General features: G+C 41.5%; 1 protein-coding gene across 1 annotated transcript in view; it reads left to right on the plus strand.

Annotated features, from left to right (window-relative positions):
- The first annotated feature begins 927 nt into the window (after positions 1-927).
- LOC136432656 (uncharacterized) overlaps positions 928-22,252 on the plus strand; it is a 47,512-nt gene continuing 26,187 nt past the window's right edge. The window contains exon 1 of the mRNA XM_066424098.1: positions 928-1,410. Within this exon, the coding sequence (XP_066280195.1) occupies positions 1,329-1,410 (82 nt within the window). The 5' untranslated portion in view covers positions 928-1,328. The remainder of the gene's footprint in view (positions 1,411-22,252) is intronic.

Below are 22,252 nucleotides of genomic sequence, written 5' to 3' on the forward strand. Positions count from 1 at the left end.
GACGGATGCAAGGACCATTGTATTTTCATACAGAACACATAGTACGCTTATTTTCAAGGCAGTTGTGTCGGTCTCTTGAACTCTAATCATGTGCAGACATTTGGCCGTAAAATGCAGTAAAATGTCAGACACGATGCCGCCTTGTACTGTTGTGTACAGTATGCAGTAAGGCGCGGATATGCCCTGCACTCAAGCCGTAAACGTGCTGCTTTTGAAACAGTTACTGCCGTCTTCTAAACCTCAAAAGCGCATATGACAATCTACTAATCCACAGGCTGAATGAAAAAGCAGCTGTCTGTCTGTTTTTAGGAGTGCTGTACGGATCAGACGGAGTATATCTCCCAACAGAACGCCCTGCAGGCGAGCTCCCGTGATCGCGGCACAGGTAGGAGTGATGAATTGTCGCTCGGTCATTGGGTTTCATCTAGGAGAAAATGCGCCGCGCTCTTGACACAGATGATACCAGGGCGCGACGCAGAGGTTCGGAGGTCGCGCTTAAGAAATTTAGTTTGGTTTCCCAGGGCTTTGGTATCCTAACTTTTATTTGCCTTGTGTCTAGAAAGCGACCTAACTAGACTTTTACTTTTACTGAATAAGTGGGTTTCAGTGCTCATAAATTCATTCATCAGCTCTTCCACATTTTTGTCGTTCACTTATTGTTAGAATGATTTTGTTTATGCGACATAAAATACACTCCCGTGTACTTAATATACTGACGTTATATGTACCTTGATATCTGACTGAGAAAATTTCGTACAGGAAAGAGTTGATGTCTGTATGCTATGACACCATCCCCCGACTTCAATTGAATATTTATCATTACAGGGAGCCGTAACCACAAATGTGACTCGCACTCGTAATTGTCTCGCTTTTGGTCGATTTTGCTCCTCACTATCAAAATTCATCTACCGCCCCTCGGATTAACGTCTCTGTTGTGAACCCAATACTGATTATATTCGGTGTCGCTCAGTTTGTGTGACATTTTGGGTTGTATTTTTCTAAAGGAAATGCCGGAGACAGGTGCTCAGGTGGTATGGTCGGCAGTGCATCGCCCTAAATCCACGGTAACAATGGGAAAAGTGAAAGTGTTCGCCTGATGGCCCGGGCTCCCCGTGAAAGTGGGCTGCACGGTCACGTGATGGGGGGAATGCAAATTCCCGAGAATCGATTGTTGTTGTGGAATGAGCAGCGTCTGGAATAACATGGCGCGCGCGGCGGCCAGGTGCGCCTGACGACCAGCAACACCAACTTTCACGCTCTTTGTTTTCTCACCTGTGGAATTTCTGCGCTGTGACACCTGCGGCAGGTGGCACGTACCTGTCGGGAGGATGAGGATGCGGGTCCACACCTGTGCGGCGTGTTGGATCCTGGTGATCACCTGTGCTGTGCGCGACGTCTCGGCGGCCATAAGTAAGTGCTCCTTATGATTAAATAAACACCTCTCGTTTTCTTCAATAGAAAAGTCCCGGTAAGGTGGAACGCAAAGGTGTGTGTTGCAGGCTGTGACTTTATGGCCCCTTGTATGATTTATTATGTTTGGTGTTAATAGAATGTTACCTGAGAGCGGTTTGTCTGTGACATCGGCCCTTCACGCCGCCCGTTTGGTCCCGTTTTTGCTGGTGTAAGAATGAGCGGCTGCCTGATATGATACCAGATGGGGATGCGGGTTTATGTACAAACCTGTAAATCGGGTAACAGCGGAGAAGCCGGGGCCTTGGCTTCACGCCACACAGGGGAGAAACCCTCGCCTTGGACGCCCGCCACAGCGGGAGAATTGATTAGGACGAAGAAAGCCATTTAGCGAGACGAAGGTTTCACGTATCTGTGCGCTTAGTTCGGATGAGAAGACAGACAAAGGCTCTAGTGATGAGACAAAGCATCGCGGTAGGAACAATTAACAGTGAAAACAGATAGTCACTATGAGATTCCGGGGGCACAGGTGGAAAAGTGGACAGGTCTTTAAAATTCAGGGAAGGTCCTCCGGACAGCAATAGCGCGACTGGACGAGGAAATTGGGGGAACGTGCTTTAGCTAACGGGTAGAGATGGGTGGGCATCTCTAACGACTTTCACTCTAGTGGGTTATATCTGTACAGAATAGTACTTCATTAGGGTGGGGCGTGCATCTTCAGGAGGGGGGGGGGGGCTGATGGCGCCTCTTCGTAATCAACCCGGCGCTGAGCGCCCATAAACGGAGCCGCTAGTCTTTCTCGTTGCTCTTCCAAGCGGGCAACTGTTTGAGTATTCCGCCAGGGTGCTGAGGAGGAGCGCTGTGGCCGGTCACGTCCGACGCAGGGACGCGCAACAGGGGCGTGGCCACGCCGTGGTCCCTCTCCGCTGTGGAACCTGCTGGAGGGGCAAGGAACTGTGTATTATATGATCATTCAGTTGCATAGGTCTAAAAACAAATTATTTGAAAAAAAAAACTATTATACTAAATGCATTATCTAATTTAAATGACAATAATGAATTGGTTGGTTGGTTGGTTGGTTGGTTGGTTGGTTGGTTGGTTGGTTGGTTAGATGGTAAGAGAGAAGCGGCTTTTCCTAAAAACTGGAACACACAGGCAGAAAAACATCGATAACACGATTGTTTTGTTATGATGGCACTGTCTGGCTGAAACATCATATCTTGATGTCACTGCACTTAATAAAGTGTAACACGTATTGCGGGTGCTGATAGTGAAGGCAATCACATAAAGGGATAAACGCAACACTGCCGGAAGATGATATCAATGCTTAGTATAATAGAGTCACAGCGTGTCTACATGCTGTTCTGACGTAACGAAATGGAGTGTGTGAAACACAAATAGCGTCTTTCTTCCACTGAGCCATTAGTGTGTTCATCACGGCGGGTCCCCTGTGATGAACGGTAAGAACGCTGAGCCATATGGTGCTCACTATACCGACCGCTGGGACTCTATATATGCATTACTTAGGATGTTTGTATACATTAATGCCTACTGGAGCTAAGCGCCAGCCCTAATTAAGCAAGAAGCAATGATTCCGTTGACAAATGAGTTATGGAAGCAGAGCTTTAGCTTTCAATACTTCGGAAAAAGGCAGTTTTGCAGATTTGGGTAGAAGGAGAATATAGAACAACTGTGCCGTGATGTATGATCTTTACTTTGCGGTTTAGTTAAGCCTCAGTGCGACAAAGTGGATGGTGTGTTTCTTTCTTTCAACAGAAAGTTGAGACGTGGTTTCGCGACAGCTGCCGTGGGATTATGCACATGTATATTGAAGTTTGTCAAGCGTCGATAATGGCTTTACCATGCAGTGAATTGGATACCCAAAGAGGACTAGTTATACAATCATTTCCAGAGGGATTTGTTTTTCTTTTACAATCATTGATTCGTTTTTATGAAGCTAAAGCCAGTGATGCAAACGAAAATCATTAGAGAAGTTGCATAACTTGGTTCCGCTTCAATATGTTATTATCGTGATTAGTTAATACCAAATACTGATGAATGCATGCAATATTGCATTTGGCGACAAGGCATGCGCAAAGGTGATCTGGAGCAATTTCTTGAACTACGAATACTAGTATGTAGGAAAGTCTCCAGTCGGTAGCGTGCGGGTTTGAGATATTGTAAAAGTCAAACGGTGGTGACGAATATAAGTGGTAGTAATGTCGAATACTTCCCCAGGGACACATCTCTGCACATTACTGCATGTTTCAGAACAATCTTCGCTTGCAGGATGAACTTTGGACGCACTTAAGCAGCAGATACGTCGATACATTTGTCGAGTTAAGACGTACAAGAGGAATTTTAAAGCCCCTATCTCACTGGGCCCGCATCACGTTGGCGACTTCTCCGTGTCCTTAATTGAATTTGTGTTATCCTTCCGTTTGTAATGGGAATATCATGTACAAGCATTACTAAAAATACAACAAAGCACATAAGGCGTAAAAAGGTTTGTTTTTTTATTGATGAAATTCGTTGAGCGCGCTGTTAAATCGCTCGGTCGCAGCAAGGTCGCCAACGTGTTCTGGGCCCGGTGAGATAGGGGCTTAACTTTTTGCATTATGATTTCGCTATGTTAATTAGATGCGTATTCCCAAATGAACACCACATACACAGTGGAAAATGACATACACGGCACAACCGCCTTTACAAAAGGTGCTTACAACTAAATTTTCACAATTGATAAATGAAGAAAGAATGGAGCTACTTTGCCGCTAGCGACTTTATCGCTAATGACTTGCGTGTGATACTTTCAATGAGTAATGACTTGTGAACAACTCTTTTTCCGTACTAATGCGGTCGTCTTATACCAGGTGGTTAAAGCCCGACATGAGTTTGATCCTATAATAGTCCTCTGACCAATTGTAGCTCTCTCACGAAGCGGAGACGGTGTTTTACCCATCAACAAATCCCCATGTAGCCGCTTTCATGTGAAACATCTTAGGGCACGTTTTGGAACTCTGTGAGTCGGTCCCAGACGAGATAATTGTATTTGAAGTTCTCATCCAAAAAGACCACAAAAAAACGAAAATAACACATAGCAACGCCAAAAATCAATGAAATATTATCACTATTGAAAATTATTTGACTACTAAGAGAGTTAAGCCTGTTTTGCAATATATTGCACTTCTAAATATATTTTCCAATTGGAAGCTACGCTGCCTTCATTGAGCGTTGCGTTTTTATCCCCACCTCTTTATTCAACATTATGTGAAAAAAGACAATCGTGGCCGTCTGTATTGAAACTGAATCCTCAAACACGAAGAAGTCAGTTTCTTGTATTTTCAGCTGTCTTCATATTTTCTCTGAAAAAAATTGAAAATGAAAACGATTTCGGTTAGGTGACCTTGCGAGGTTATGTGACCATCCCTGAGGCTATCAATAAACAAAACCATGAACTACAATAAATGATGAAAGGGGAGGTAATATAAGAAAAATCGTTTGCGCACCCTTACGGTGATTATTCATTCTGCAACCCTTCGATTTTAGACTCAGGCAACGGCCACAGGTTAGCAGAAAGAAGATCACTATCAAGCGCAGAAAGGGTAGCGTGTAGCCAAAACTATTATAACTCCCTAGCCTCTTCTGTCCTCTGTTGCGTCCTCTCTCTGCGACCTAAAATTGACCAGAGCGATCGACAAATTTCGTACATAAAGAACAAATCTTTTCACGCTTTTTGTGTTTTATTCTGTTTTCAGTCACACTTTTGCATAATATTCTAATTAAGAAATCAAGGGTTGCACAAATCCAGCTTCGGTCTCAGCGAGGTCGCAGTAAGAGCGCCGTCCAGTGGAATGGGGGCCCTAGAGGACAGAGGAGACTCGGGAGCTGTAGTAGGTTTGGGTACCAGGCTACAGAAACGGGCTGAGCAGAAACGAACTTTCCCGGCATCAGAATTAAGTGACGCGTAGGAGAAATGAACCGCCTCCACAATGCAAAGTCGCCTGTTGGGGAGATAAGAAGAACTAATGTACTGTAAAGGGGATGAATCTTTAATTATGTAGTCATAGCATGAAACACTGAGGCGTGCAGGCATTACTCTTAAGGCCTGTGGGTTCCGCCTTATTTAGCATACCCGATAGGGATAGATGTTGGTTTTGTAAACACGTGCCAATGTAACACTATTTGGAGGCGGGGGCAGTCGGAAGATAGAAGCTTAATATTAACTCAACAAATCTCATAACAGAACATTTCCAACCATATACCTAAAATTTCTAACTTGTTTTTTGCCAATTTCTAACCGCTGAAACAATGGTATAGTGGAATATCGGACGAGTGACCTTAAAATTGATGGGGAATTTTGCATGGTTGTCTTCTAGGCGTGAATTTCGCATGAATCATTTATTGCATATTGAGCCGCCAGTTCATATTTATTATCGTTTCTGGTTTTTGAACCGCAATAGACAAACCATCAAAGATAGGAATATCACTGGCTGTAATGTGTTTCAATAATGTTTGTATTGTGTAGTTAACTGTATCAGCCTACTGAATTCACGTTGACAAGCGCATTCAAGTCGTGCCGCTCTTTCATGCATGTGCAGGCAACCCAGTGGGAAGTGCTTTTCGTTCCGCTCGAATTGATTCCGTCGGCAGAGCTCTGCCCTGTTTAATATTGTTCACTTCATTGGAATGTATCGATTCCCCTGGGGCTGGGACGGGGGAAACTTTCACTACATCCGCTTCCTGTAATTGCATTGTGGTCTCGCACCGGTGGCGGTGGTCTCCGTACGATGTTTTATCACAGCGCCGCGCGGGTTTTAAGTAGGCCTTTGCATAAATCTTGTCGAAATGAGTTTGGAATCATATTCAGATGTCGTATTTCAGCAGCAAGGCTGTGGAATTACATTCAAAAGGCGAAGGAGGGGCTCTAATAAGATTTTTTTCGCAAAACACATCAAGGTATAGTGCCTTTGGATCACTGGGAGTCACCACTCTCGTCAATAAGTCTCTTCACGTATCGAGCTATCGGCTTGGTAATTTCACCCGGTGAAAGCTTGCTTTGATGTACAACCAAAAAGGCCTTTATTGGCTTCTTAACAATGGGAATATCCTTGACCTGGCAAACAAACCATTTGTTACCAGTTCTTTTTAAAGAGTCGCGGTGTGCCGACGATATTTTCCCCTTTGCTGAACAAAGACGCCGGTGGCGGTGTGTTGTCCACATGTCAGAAAACACTGTCGGACGTTAAACCGCGCTCACAGATTACAGAGACGCACTGGGAGAATATCAATAATTATGGGATCAAATTATAAAACACTTCGGGGCATCCCCAGCCTACCACTGCGCGGAATCACTGACAACTTATTTCTAGACACACCTCGATGCGCTTCATGTAAAATCACGGCTTTCCCGCCGTCAATATGTCTGCGATGAGGCAAGACATAGAACTACAGTTTATGTTACAAAAACAGAAAGTAACACCAATAGTTCGTGGTTAAAACTAGCTACCTTACTGGCGAATTCATTAAACGTAATGGATGCTACTTGAAACGTCTGACCGTTTCATAAATCATACCCAGTTGCTTGAGTAACCGGTATTTGGAGTAACACCAATAGATAGAAAACTATAAGTGTGCTATGTCTTCTTTTGTTTGCAAACCTCCCCACGGCTGTCTTACCGCCCAAACATCCATCATCGTATAACCTATCCAACCGGGATGTACGCGGGGCCGCCCGTCGAGAAGTCCCCTCGGAAACGCTCGCCATTGAAAATTCATCTGCAGTGCGAATCATCGGTCAAATTTCCCGTGAGACGTAGCAGTGGATCACCGTTTGGGGTATCAGAACGGCTGATAAGAAAAAGTGTCCTGAAGGAAGGTTTTCGTATTTTCGTCTTCTGTACAAGATTTGAATTTTGCACCCTAGGGCTGTTATAATGAAGAGGTCCATTGTCTGTGTAGGGACAAAGCACTAGAGATAAGTGTTTCTACAACCGTGAATGGTAGTTAATGGATAGATGCAGATTTGTATGCATACGTACAGAACTAAGAGGATAACACGCGTTGTCTAGGGACCGTCCACTGTAGATAACTGGGGATGGAAGCAACCATGGGACAATACTTTGTTAGCTTGTCCTATCGGTCGATCAATACACCCACATTTTTAACAGTACAACGTAAAGGCATTCCCTTCGGATTATTCTAGACTTATAATCAATAGTGAACTGTTACTCGGTGGAACATTTGTATTCAATCAGATAACAACTGATGCTTTCACTCCAGGGTTTCTCTGAAAAGATGATGATCCCGAAGGTCAATGACCTGCCCTTGGTGATAGGTAGGCTTTGACATTAGCTTGAGAACGGATAGATATCATCTCAACACTGGCTCCGAGGGACCGAGCCTAGATCCTTGCTATGTTTGCGCCTAAATGAGCTCACATTAAATTGTACCTCTCTATATATCCTTTCACAAGATAAACGAGAAGATCTATCATCAAGTGGCTCGTGACATATCTAAAGTTAAATCGCAAGTGGTCACAGTTCCAAATGGTCACGTGTTCTGAGCACTCGGGCATTCAGTTATCTTGAAGAAGACTAGAAGATTGGTAGAAAAAGTCGGTGAATCCAATCTTAATGTTGGAAGAAGTTGAGCCTTTTCATGATATCTTAAGCTGTTTGGGGCAATATATATCTATATGACAATACCTTTGCACCATCCGTGATACTGCTATGGGTTTAGTGTAATACAGTAAAATAGATTTACAAGCACAATGATGGGCTGCGTCAATATAAATTTACAGCCATCAAGTCTTTCTAAGTTGTTAAAAGGTAGGTTAAGGACGCTGTCGGCATTCTAATCGTCCTTGTTTCAGATTAATGAAATGATTTCATCCTAATTTATAGCACCTTGTCTTTATCGGTTTGAATTAATCATTAGATATGAATATTTAGGCTGACGTGCATGGCTTCATTCCAAGTTGCGTATCGAAGAGTTAAGGAGATGGTATTAGATTTATTATAAGTTGAATACGGTTATGTCGTGAACTAATCTAAGGCTTTGGGAGCTCCGGAGGTTAACTCAAAGGTCACGGTTGTTGCACGTTGTGTTAGGCTGATGTCATGGCAAGTAGTTTGAAGTACAGTTTTATGGCATTAAGTCCGCAGTCATAACTTTGCTTGAAGCCGTGTATCCTGAAGATCAATGCCTTCTAGCTCAACATAATTGCCACACGGACATCGTCTCCACTAAGCACAAAACACACTGAGCGCCAAAGAAGAACTACCACAGGAATAGCCTTATATCGTTTAGGCTTTCTCAGATCCATTAACCGCATCAGAATGCAGAGTCGGTTCCTCGACACGCACTTGGCTGCGCCCCTTCTCGCTCCATCACTGCTGTGAATTCCCAGCCATTATTTCCCATCGATTCTATTTCCTGAGCCTAAGATATTGGATAGCCTACCGCCGTGCCCCTTTTGTTAAAATTGGCTATAAAAACAAGGCCGTTGTCAGGGTTCATGGCGAGCATTAATTGCAGTCGGCAGAATCGGCGGCGGCAAGGCAACAGCAAGGCAGTTTGTATTTCACAGCAAAATTTAGGCCAGTGAAGGAAGTTTATCATAGCAAGGCAGTTATTATTTCACAGCAAAATTCACACCAGGCAACAGCAAGGCATTTTATATTTCACAGCATGATTCAGGCCAGTGAAGGAAGTTTATCATAGCAAGGCAGGTATTATTTCACAGCAAAATTCACACCAGGCAACAGCAAGGTATTTTATATTTCACAGCATAATTCAGGCCAGGGGAGGAAGTTTGTAATAGGGAGGCAATTTGTATTTCACTCTAAATATCAAGCCAACAGAAGCAAGGTGGTTTATATTTCACAGCATAGTTTATGCCAGACATAGCTAGGTATTTCATATTTCGCAGCAGATATCAGGCAAGTAACAGCATGCTTCGTTCATTTCACAGCATTATCCTGGCTATTCAAAACACGACAGTTTATATTTCACACAGCACAGATCAGGTATGTTTCGGGCTAGAAACAGCAACGTAACAGGTAAATGGACATCTAATTCATACATAGCTGTTCCTGACATGAAATCTAATGCAAAAATAAACTGCCTTGCTGTTCCTGACATTAAATATGCTGTGAAATATATATGCTGCCATGCTGTTGCCTGGCGGCTACCGAAGCTGACGACTGCATTTAATATAGAGCCTCAAGGAAAATTTATGTAGGCATTTCTGGCACACTTATATAAATCAGAACATTTCCTTCGATTTTCACTGTGTAAAATGATATACACAAGCTGCTCGTGAAGGGGGGGGTGTAGATTGAATAACATTGAAGATAATTCGAAAACACATTTTGAAACGGCCTTCAGTCGTTTTCCAGATCTGGAAAAACCTCATACGACTGCACGTCGCACCAATTGTACTTCAAAGAATCGCGATTCTGCAGCAGAAACATTGTATCCAAAAGTTGACACTCCAATGAACTGAATTGGAAGGACCGCGGGATACAATGATAGACCAATTACACTGGAATGACACCTTGTCATAATTTCCTCTATATATTTGGTACATTTCCAATTGTAGATAACAACCTGGCCATTTGTTACGTGCTTTAGCAGCTGGTATATTTACTTTCATTATCGTTATCATAATGACATCAAAAGATAACGGTACCTAGTCATTGTTTTCTCGATAAACAGCTGTGCATGTATGGATTCATCTTTACACATGCCGTTATTTCCTACTTAAATATTTGCTTTGTCTCGCACTTGTTACCTGCATTCTGTTATTTTGATTTTGGAAACTGGTGCATTGATAAATGAAATATGGTATTTTTCTCACGCCACAATCATATTTGAAAATCTAGGTAGACACTACTTCTCACTTCCTGCTCGTCTTTGAACCAATTTACTCCCGTCATTATTTTTGTGCTACACGTGTGCTACGAGGAAATCATTGCTGTCAACCTAACAATTGTTATATTTGACTTGGTCACTTTTAAAAGTGGTCGGAGAATTTTACTACTTGGGATCTTCATTTGTTGGTTGATTGCTTGGTTGATTGTTTGCCTCAAATATAGATTATACAAGCTCTAATAGTTGCTACTTGATTGCCCGACCAGATATTTGGGAACGTACCACATAAGTAAACTTCCATCATATTTCATGAAAGTTACACAAACAGTATACTTTGATACGCTCATATTTCGTTTTAATAATTGGACATTGTTTAGGACTTGAAATGTAGCCAACCGGTATTTTCTAGACTAAACAGGAAATACATAGCGCAAGGGTGAACCGCGTTAGCAACTTTTTTTAGAACAGTTAAGCTTTCAGCACCAGGGATAGTCTGACAGGCTATTAGCCCATTGTAGATCTACTATATATATTTTGCTTCGCTGCCAGGAATCAAGTACTTACCGTACACGGAAATGGCAAAGATTTACTACCATATTCAAACGATTAAAATAGATGGTCTTCATACTTGAATACACAGTGCATTGATTAAATGTACTTAATAACAACAGTACGTTTCAGTATCTTGGCCACACAAATCGCTAAATTGATGCATTGTCCCGTTGCCTCTGTCCGAGGCTGATAGAATCTGTGGGTTCATTATGTCTGACTGATTCGATTTAGATTACATTACCGTCCCCTGCTCATCCATCTGCTAAATCCTGCGGTCCGATGACTTCGGGAGGAATTAGTTTAATTGGCGGTGAGGAATGATGATGCAGCCGGATGTTAGCGGAAAATGAAACATGTAAGAACGCATGCGCACTACTCCGGTTGAAAAGGTGGCCGAAAAGATAAAAGATGACATAAAAACAGGTGAAAATAAAAAGTTAAGAATAAAAAGAAAACTAAGACATGTAAATAAAACAGAAGGAATCTAAGATGAAAAATAAAAAAAATAAAAAATAGAAATAAGGAAAGAAGGAAGATTTCTGTTAACATTTGATAGTTTTGAAAATACGTTACATAATTAATCTATTTAGCCTTTTTTCAACCACAAAACACTATTTTCCGGCATGATATCAAACGTGAGAAGGCTGAGCATGTGTATATAAGTCATCTTGAAAAGATTTGCTCAGTGTAACAGAGCGTTTAACGTTAAGCGTCTTGGTCTTTGTGTAGTATTTTAAACCGGCTTACAATAATGTTGGGTTCATTCTTCAAGGCAGCTCGGCGGATCATAGGATGAGGGGCATGAAAATTATTTTTTCTTGTTCACATTACTACACATTGCTATATTCAGATTGCTACCAGATATATAGGACACTTGTCCTGGGCTGCTACTGGTATTTATTGTCAGATAACTATTGATGTTAAATGTACCAATTATGCACAAATACTTGAGAGAAGATTATAAATGGCACCCACTTTATATATGTATTTAAAACATTCAGTTCGTACCCGCGAATTATGTATGTAAGCGACTATATAGTTATTTAAAATACCTTATGTACACCACTCCAGGCGGTGTGTTTGACAGTAAGAGTTAGTGCGGAGCTTACAGTGTAGTACTGATAGCATTGACAAGGTCTTGATAACAAGTGAATATACTGCGATTCTTTAACAGACGACTTTGATTAAGATGGTAAATCTTTTTTTATTCGTGGAACGTGACAGCAGTCAATAGCCATGGTAAGCCAGTGATGTTTCTTCGCGTCAATCGAACGCTATATCAAGCCCACGGGGCCTATGTACATGTTTATCCGATATATCACTGCGCGATACGTGGCGAAGTGTTTCATTTATAGGAGGCCTGATGCGGAGTTTGTACACTTCTTTTATCAATTCAGAGTTAGCTTTTGGTATAGATATGGTTCTCCAGTTCTTTTCTTAAGTAACTGACGAAAGAAAGCGGATGCCGTCTGAAACATCTGACCTGTTTCAACATTTTACACAGTTGCTTGAGTAACCGTTTTTGGCGTTCCTTTGACAAGGTCTTACTCGTGGTTACTTACGTACCATTATTAGGGGCTACTTTACCTCCCTTTCAGAACGTGGAGAGCAATTCTGCCGTTATTGATCCGAAGGATTCGTCACAGCTTTCCAGTCGCGGCTTGGATGTTAGAACTTGCAGAAGAACATCTTTTAAGCATTTCGCCTCAAGGACAGGCTTTGCTGTTTGGATTCCCGCAGCGCTTTCATCGCGAGCCTGATTCTATCTCGGGGAGTGCGAGCTATCAGCGCGGCGGAGCGTCGTCTGTCATTAGGCGGCTTTCTAGAGGCACGGGATCAGATCACCTGCTTACATTACGGGGGGATTGTCTGTGAGGTTCAGAACTTTCATTAAGAGTTTAAATTACCTGTCAGAAGGAATTGCTTCAATCGTTCTTATTCTACAATGATTACAAGGGCACACTTTTTCAACGAATGAAATCTTATGATATATAGTACTTGCAGACTCAAAAATCAGTTTCAATACCAGATCAGGTCATCTCTTAACTCTTAACAGCAACTCTTAATAGTCTTGCTCTGCTCATCTAACGTTATCAGCGTTTGGTATAGAATACTACCACATAAAAAGTTGGATAATTGTGTTCCCTTTATTACGACAGTTATCAAATTTTGCCACCCTCGGTTTATATTGTTCGAAGCATTGGCCTCAAAAGAGATTTTATACTCCCCCATATGTCACTGATGAACTTAAGTCAATATAGCGTATCATTGAAATAAATTCCACCGTTATCACCGTCATTGATTTCCCAAAAGGCATATCATATCTGCGATGGTCCCCGACGAGATTTGATGTGATCACTTGAAAAATCATTAGAATGATTAAACGGAAGCGGCACTTCCATGTAATCCTTAATGAGCGTTTGGTTCGCGAGATAAAAGCTGTAAAAGCCTCACCCGGGGATGGATATAGCATCTCTAGGGGCACATCACGACACTATGACGTCATGCTGCTAGTAATAGTTGGCTGAACCCACCGCAAAAGCACATGTTGTCTCTAATACTCTCTAGAACTTGTCTCTAGAACTAAATATAATGTTGATGTATAGGAGCCTATTAGGAGACAAGTTAAAAAGAGTAAAGTGCCAGTATGGCCAGTATAGTACAGCACGCTAAAACGGAAGGCACAGTTTCACATTAAATTACATATCTGCCATTCAACTTTAACCCTCAAACCACCGTATGGGGTCAAAACTGACCCCAGGCGTATATCAACATGTGCCATTTTGACATTTCGAGTCGAAAACAAAATTCCTTCTATGAGTTTGTTTGTATATATGTCTTATAACTTCTCTCAAGTTTTTACCGAGATTGGCTCATTGTTGATTAAGTTATCCTAGAAAGTTTACGCATGGTCCAGTGGGGTCAAAACTGACCCCAGCAAAATCTGCACTCATATTTCCTATTGTTTGATACTTGTCATCTACTAACATGTATGATAAGGGTTATTATGATCATAGTTACAAAATATGATTTTGTAGAAACGTGAAAAAACAATTTTTTTAAATGAACGTAAAGATTAATGACGTTGTGACGTATTATGACGTCATTTATATGATTTTCTTGACGAAAACCAACAAATTGGGTATTTCCATATAATTCAAAGGTACACGATAAAACTTAAACAGAAATTATGTATGATAAATCATAATATATCCAAAGACGTTGTTTGTAGAGGGGAACAGGAACAACGTCAAAATGACGTCATAAAAATTATATTCATATCAAGTTACACTAGTGAAATCCGCCATCTTGGTTCCGCCATCTTGAATTATTTTAAATGCATTTTTTCATCATATAACCTAATAACACAATAAAAATGGACCAAAACGTTTATATTAAGATTGTTCCTGTTTGAATAAACATGGTAATGATGAATTTTGAGGTTGAAATAGCCGGTTATAGCTAATCTAATTATATCGTCCGCCATCTTAGATTTTGACCGATGACGTTATCAAATATGCATAAATTATGAATATTAAATCATCAAAATGATAGTCAATTAAATTGGTTGGTGTTGATGTAAGAAAATAAGTGTAGTTTAAAAAGACAGCCCTAGAATTACATTGTAAAATCCAAAATTAGTGACTTTTTCCAAATATGGCTCTAAGAAACTGGTTGCCATAGCAATATGAAAACATTGATAAGATATTTCATTCAATTAAAATTGTTGCCAACGAAATTCTAGCTAAGGTGACCAAGTTTGGTTGTTCTAGCGTAAGACATACAGATGCTATATGACATCAAGTGTTGCCGCAGGCATCAAAAGAGCCCACTTGTCTGAATAGCGTGTAGTTGCAAAAGACGATGTTCCCTATTTTTGCATAAATTATGATAATGAGCAGAAATTATTCACACCTAATTATTACAAACTGTCCCTTATAGATTACTTAAACTATACATATAAACAAACCACAAAAATAGTCACCAATAAAGCTATATTTGAAGAAAACACTGTGGGGTCAGTTTTGACCCCATACGGTAAGATTAGTCGTAAAAAATCTACGGTGGTTTGAGGGTTAAGTTACAAATCGTTCTGTGCTTTTTACTTGCTGTTCTGTAGGTAAACCTTAATCAATATCCCTTGAATATACACTTGAGATAAAATTAAATCAGATGACATTCACTACATGAAGTTGAAACCCTACCATAATACTTACTATGGGGTACCATTTTATATGTTAAGTAGATGGTCAGTGTGTTAAAGTCATTTCTTAATCGTCATCGAGTTTTGCACCTATGAAAGCTAGGTTTATTGTTGAATCGTTTTATCGAATAGAATACCCAGGGTTGCGGAGAGGCCTGGATGAGAAGGTAGATATTGACAAGTCGATCATTGAATTAATACTAGTAATCTGTCCTCTGTCAAATTTGCTTTTGTGCTTTGCAGCCGAATGTCTGTCTGTGGCCTAGAATTTATGATTTTTCATTATGTTTTATTTGCTGAGTAATGTTTAAGAGACTTTGTTCCAACCTGCTACCTGAGGTATCGGGTGTAACTTCTTTTAAGATGGTATTGTGTATTGTTTCGGTGATTTTTCATTCCACCCATCTCCTTGTATCATCAACGGTGGCACTGCTTTTTATAACGCATCTGAACATGGACATTCCAGTCACAACCCTGAATGATTGAGATGATGACCAACCACAATGAGACGATGCGTATCTAACAACTGAATGTACAAGCCCTTTAACTTGTCTGCCTATATCTGCCATTAGTTCTGGACCTCCAAACTACATAAAACTGACAATCTTTCCTTATACGATGACCAATCAATGTGAAGCACTGGTATTTTAACGACGCCTCCTAATATTACCTGGCATGGACAACGTGAATAGATACACCCATAAACTACAGGTTTTACTGATTCGATAATGTGCCAAGACTAATAAACGTGGAACATATCTCCTCTGATAACGTCCACTTACGATGACTAGCCTCTCCACCATTATTCCTCAGTGGAATTAAATGAAACAACAAATCATCCTATCTCCGCATGGTGACCCTCTGCAGCCGAGCGGGTCGATACGCGTTTCCAAGTGAAACAACTTCCCGCCAAACCTATTAAGGAATAGACGCGAGATCAATGCGTCTGTAGGATGGCGCTTTCCCTGCCGCCCGATGTTAGCCGTATTGATTTGGCCGAACACTGAAGTCGACGCGCGGAACAGAACAGAATTGTAACACTGTTAACAAACTTAACACGAATGTGTGTTGTCCTGGCATTCATCCCCATTGTTGTTCTTGTAAAGGAGAAAGGCTATTACAGCTAGACACAGTATCCCATTAAGCCAGCCCCTTGCTTGTCCTATAAATTCGTTATGCGGACACGGTTAACAATACGGCAGACGTGCAACCCATTATGAATCTTCAGTGCTGGGTGAATAGCAAAATTACGTCGTAAAGCAGATTGATAGAAGGGAACAGAGGTGTAGTTGACGATTGCCGAGAACAGGAATAGGAATATTCAACGTCACTTCAAGCTTTAGCGGTGGTGAGATGGCAGAAATGACCAAGAAGCCAATTGGGTTGCCGATACTGCCGTGTGTAATTTCCGTTTTCAAATTAGATTGCTTGTGCGAAGTGTGATAGTTTCTACGGTTTGTGTGACTGTGAGTCAACCACAGATCACGGTGCTTGTGATATTAGTCTCTACCAGACTGAGACTAACTACGTGGGCTATAGGGAGAACATTTGCCAGGGTTTCATTTGCAGGCTCCTACGCGGGCGAAATGTGATCTTCACCGTGGACGGACTCTACTGTCTAATTATTCCCTTTTCTGCCGAATTTTACGATCCATACGCCCGTAGGAGAGCCTGGTGGAGGCTAATGCTGTGTCCACAGAGTAAAGCGCGTAGCTATAATTCTGGGCGTGGCTCTAGCTGTAAAGATCATCTCAGCCTGAAATGGGCCTTCAGACCACCAGCTTTGTTATCGACTAAAAGGCGGTACACTGGGCATTACTCAACACAGTCTGGCGGAACACTCCTACGCAAGTCGCTTGCCAGCCTTTCATTGATCCCCCTGCCTCACCCAAAGAGGAGTGGCAGCAGTTGTAATTGACGTTCTCATAAGACCAAGTATCCATAATTTACCAACCAGCACTTCATGGTCAAAGGCTTAACAGCATTTACATCTCGTGAGAACAAAAAGCAATTTGAGTTATTGGTCCCATAAGAAGTCAAGACGTTATAAACCCATTAAGAGCATGCCGACCTTAAGGGCAAAATTCCCTTTATCTTGGAGATGACAGAGTTCATAAGTCTTTCCTCAAGAGATTATCTTCCAATTTTCATCCTAGATGCATTAAACATACGGTAAGGTAAGGTATAAGGTATACCAGCCTTTACCATTCTGTTTTTCAGGGATATTTTTTCCCAAGATTATTTTCCTTCTCTAGAATATTAACCTTAAGCTATAATTAGAAGCTGGCTATAAGTAAAGTATCATCATGAATATTGTGCAGACTAATTCATAAATGAACGTTAGTTATTATAGCAAACCCCGATTAAACCGATTTAAATGTCGATTGAACTGAGCAGTGATTGGATGTTTATTGTATTTGCAATTGCGTGCAACGCCATCGGAGATCTCGAGAAATTCAGCTCATTGACGTTGATGAAAATGCTACATAGGAAAAGAGGTATGAAGTTTCAGTCACAACAATGGCTCACCCATACTTAAACACGACATGCTGATTTATTCATATACTTGTACGTAGATTAATTCAGTTGTATCTACTTCTTTGTTTGTAGGTATAGTTGCATAAGACATCACGAACGTCGCTGTACTTTTGCTGATTATCGTCGTCGTTATAAAAACCTGCCACTTTATAACCTTCACAAGACAAGATATCAAATCTACAAGCAAATTGGAGAAATTTTTCACGGACTACTCAAAAAGACGATTCCTTCCCTGTGGACTTAAGCGATCTCGCCGTGGGAAGTACCCGTTATCAAACACAAGACGAATGCATCAATGAGCACTCCTGCCATGGGAGAGCCGTAAAATCCACATCACGTCGTTGGAGTGTCTTAGGAAGGCTGTCTGAAGCTGTAATGTAGCTGGGAGTTATGGATAAGACAGACACGATTATATGACAGCTATCTGAGATGTCTAAATTGTACTGGTGTTGGGAATGTCTAAAAGGATTCCTCATGTGACGTTATGACGCACTGCGTCTCCTCTGCGACTAATTTACCAAATTGAAGGCCAAACTATCGACTACTTCAACAGGGTTTCCCAGAAATAGTGAGAGAGAAAAAAAGGCTCAGAATTCTCGGAACCATTGGCAGAAACCGCGTCGTTAGTTACGGGCATAAGGAGACGTATTCAATCTCACATCGGATAACGCGCTAATAAAGAGAAATGTTCATGTTTCGGTTCACTGGGGAATGATCGAATAGAGTTGCCATTAGTTGGAGCGGATAGGAGACACACTAATCAATGTATGCTCTGCACTACCGTACATGGTAGATACGAAATACGTTTACGAGTGTTTGATTGGATAACCGAAGTATCCAAAGCACACACACTATCATTACAGCCAGGTTATAGTTCATGCACAAGTGATGGCAGCCTACAAATCCCCACAGGATACCATTGCTTTCAGTCTTCAGTTGGCAACTTCCTCTGCAGCAAAGCTTAACGCCTGCCAACAGGTTAGAGAAGGGCTATGTATCAACTCACTCCAAACCACCGACAGAGAACTTCTCTCCATTTCTAGTTTTACACCAGGAATCCTTTAACCACCCACGTCGCGTCCACGTCTTATTAACATTTCACTTGCGGCGCCTTGTAAAGTTACTTGTGTCCAATCTTGGGAGACAGATCACCCGCCGTTGCACCCGAGTCTCGCTCACGAGAGAGACCCAGGTCTAATCGAGGGAGAAATGGATGGCAGGGGTAGGGTCGATTCGGTGGGTCAAAGGTTATCTGGGCTCTAATGGAAACGAAGTGAAGCGTCATTCATCACCGTTGAGCCGGTCGGAAGAGACGAGACAAGTAACTTCAGGAGATGGCAAAGTGGTCCTGAGAAGCCATTCTTATTCTTCTGGCTAGCAGCTAGACGAAACCTGAAGATAATGGCAGTCGTCCGAAAATGCTTTCGTTCAAGATTCGGTTTGGGGAAGGGTTACCCAACGACCCGACATTCTTTTTGAAATGAAAATTGATGGCTAACTTCAGTCATACATTCACATTGAAAGACCGTGTACTGTCTTTTTTCTGATTATCATCACTATACAATAAGAGAGCACTACCCAACGTCAAAAAAGAGAAGTTGACATCACACCTAACATAGTAAAAAAAAGGCAAAACAAAAGAGATGCATCGTGTGTATTGAGCCTACTCTATCGGATGTGACTGCAAATATGCCAGTCGACCATAGCCGCTGTAACACCTCGCGTTATTAGATAAGACACAGAATGATTGCTTCACTCTGCAACAGGCTGTTCATCAAGAACTGGTACCTGTGTGGTATGATTAATGTCTGTCGATTCTCTATCTACCAGACTCCAGTATTTTGTATATGAGTTTAGCTTTAACATATGTGAATTCGTTGATTTGTATCAGTCATTACACTTAATTTGAATAGACATCTAATGTTGTACCGATTCGAAAACTCTGTGAAGCGATGCCTACTGATGTGATACGGCGTCAATCGTTATCTGTAATATTACAATGTCCCCAAGAAATGCTGAGATGATTGATAAGGATTGAACAACTTATGTACAACTTTGAGACTACGGAGCCGTCTAGGGTGCACTGATCCCCGGCAACTTGTCCCAAAACCCAATATTTCTGTATCACTCATCAATAACGGTATATCATTGAAAGTACCTCAGGGTGTATTCTAGAGTTGTAGTACTGCCTGTCTTGATTGTGAATTCCCAGCCGCGTTTGTTACGACTGTCAACCTTTTGAACCTTCGTTGTATAATCTTTATCCCCCAAAGATTCGTGTAAATTGGCAGTCAGGGTAATTAGCCATATCTAACGAGCTGTGTTTGTCTCATCGCGACCATGCCCTGGGGGAATTGGACAAATGCTCACCACGAGCAGTGTTCAGGTGACCTCATTCATGGAAAACGGTAGGGTGAGTTTCATCCGTGAATAGTTTGATATGTAAATACTTTACATTTGGGACGTGCCACATCTGTAAGCAGCGACACCTATAGCTGCAGTGCAAAGTGAACCAGTCAGAATCGCCCTGAGGAAGGTGACAGACAGTCAACAAAAGTTCGGTTAAATGAAACACGTTAATTGGTTGTGTTTATTGAGTATTTTTTATTCAGGGTGAGTTTCAGTTTTGATGAAGGTCTAGTTCAGACAGTAACAGATTTATCCTCTCAGTTTTTATCTAACTGCCTGAATCACTGGTGCCTGCTTGGCAGACAAAGCAACCAATAACGCTGACAGCGTACAACAGATGTATGTGTACCAAATGGCAGACTGAACGAATGTGTCGGTATAAGGAGTAGTTGATCAACCCTAGGAAACTGTCTAAGCAGATGTTACGTAGCCTGGAATCCAGACCTATTAGAATCCAGACCTATTATAGCTACCGAGTCTCTAGGTCTGGATTCCAGGCTAGATGTTACGACCTCATGCAGACTGTAATAGCGGATAGACAACGATCGCTGACAAAACCTTTCCATTTATTCAAGACTGCATACATCTCTATATTGAAGAACTGCACACTTGCACCGATCCTGCATCCATGCTACTGAATTTGAACCCCCGGCTCGAAATGCGATACTCAGACAATATTAGAGCGGAAGAAAACTCATTATAGCCCGGCAACAGTATCACCCACGGGATAAAGAAATGACGTCCTACAGGTGCGAAGGGATTCCGGCGAATCAGGGATGGTGAAAAAAATCACTGAATTAGAAAATAGGTGTCAAGAAGGCACGGTGGGTCAACCATAGTAAAGTAATTGCTGGTATTCCCTCGATATTAAAAAGCGACCAGTTCGTGACGTAGAGCGATATATTTGCATGTTGCCATGGCAACGTGACCAGTCTAGTGAACCGTCAAAATAAAAGCTAGTGTTTAGCCTCTGTGCTTAGAAGATTCGCCAACGTTTCAAAAGGTCACATGAAAGTTATCATCTTCGTTGGATTCGCATGCACTTAAAATACCTACTAACAGTAACAGTACATGTCCTTGGTGCTGAAAGTGTCGTAGCTACCAGTCCAACTTTTCGTGCATGTGTCGTCATTAAAAAAAGACAATAAGATAGAATAACGATGTCTGGTTCTTCTTTAACTTTCTCCCTGCTGCATAACTCTGTAACCAATGGGGGAATTGGGTGCCAAACAGCTACTTGCAGTGTGCTGAAGGTTAAACTTTTGGATGTGTAGATTTTATCTCTGCCATTGGGGGATGTATCTACTCCGTGATGTATGTACTATGTAATACAAGATATTTACAGAGGAGAGGAATGACCGTGTCCTTGAAAATAAGAAATGAAATCTCGAATTTCTTTTAGCATCTACGGATGATATATGGACGGGCTTTATTTTAGTTCTCTCACTAACGCACTCCCTGAGAAATCGATGGCTAGGAAACTTCCCTTTATCCACTACAAGAGAATCGGCATTTGGACAAAAAAATATCAAATACGTTTCATCACGTAGGGGTGCCGCCTGTGGGACATGACCGCTCGTTTTCACTATCGTAACCAATACTTTTCATATTAATGAAAGTAGATATGACTAACAATGCAATCTTCAATATATTTTTCACTCGTCGTTGTATTTGCCTAGCTTTGTACCCATCTAACTGCTTTACGACGTGAGCAGCCACGCCCCTAGAATGGTGGTAATACATTTATTCCTGTCATAGGGGACCAGGCAGGTACCTTGGAATGAAATATATATAGATAGATACAGAATGACAAGAATTTCAAATTAGGGCGGCTTATTTGATTTCCATCAAGTCCCATGGTAGTAATCACCATGATGACTGCAAAGTCAAGGTCAAAAACATCAGAGTCAACTGAGATTGCCTATCAGTTTTGATAAGAACTACTTTGAGATTCACAGTGGGTAGGCTTTCTCGTGACGTTCTCTTTCGATGACCTTCCTTTCAAATATATAATGCGTCAATATCTGTTTGATAGTTGGAAACATCTTATTCTATTAGCCCAGTGTTTTTGTGCCTTTTGAGTGTCTGTTTTTCTTTGAAGAAATACTTGGGCTCTACGTTATATTCCTTGACTTCCGAACAGCCAAAAAGAATAGCGCGCGTGTATGTATTTTGACGGGTACTGCTCGATTCATTATTCAATGTGAGTACAGACGACAGTTGATTATGTGAGTACGTGTAGGTCTTACGTGCAATTTGTTTCCT

The sequence above is a fragment of the Branchiostoma lanceolatum genome, chromosome 1 (assembly GCF_035083965.1).
Source record: "Branchiostoma lanceolatum isolate klBraLanc5 chromosome 1, klBraLanc5.hap2, whole genome shotgun sequence".
Taxonomy (NCBI): domain Eukaryota; kingdom Metazoa; phylum Chordata; class Leptocardii; order Amphioxiformes; family Branchiostomatidae; genus Branchiostoma; species Branchiostoma lanceolatum.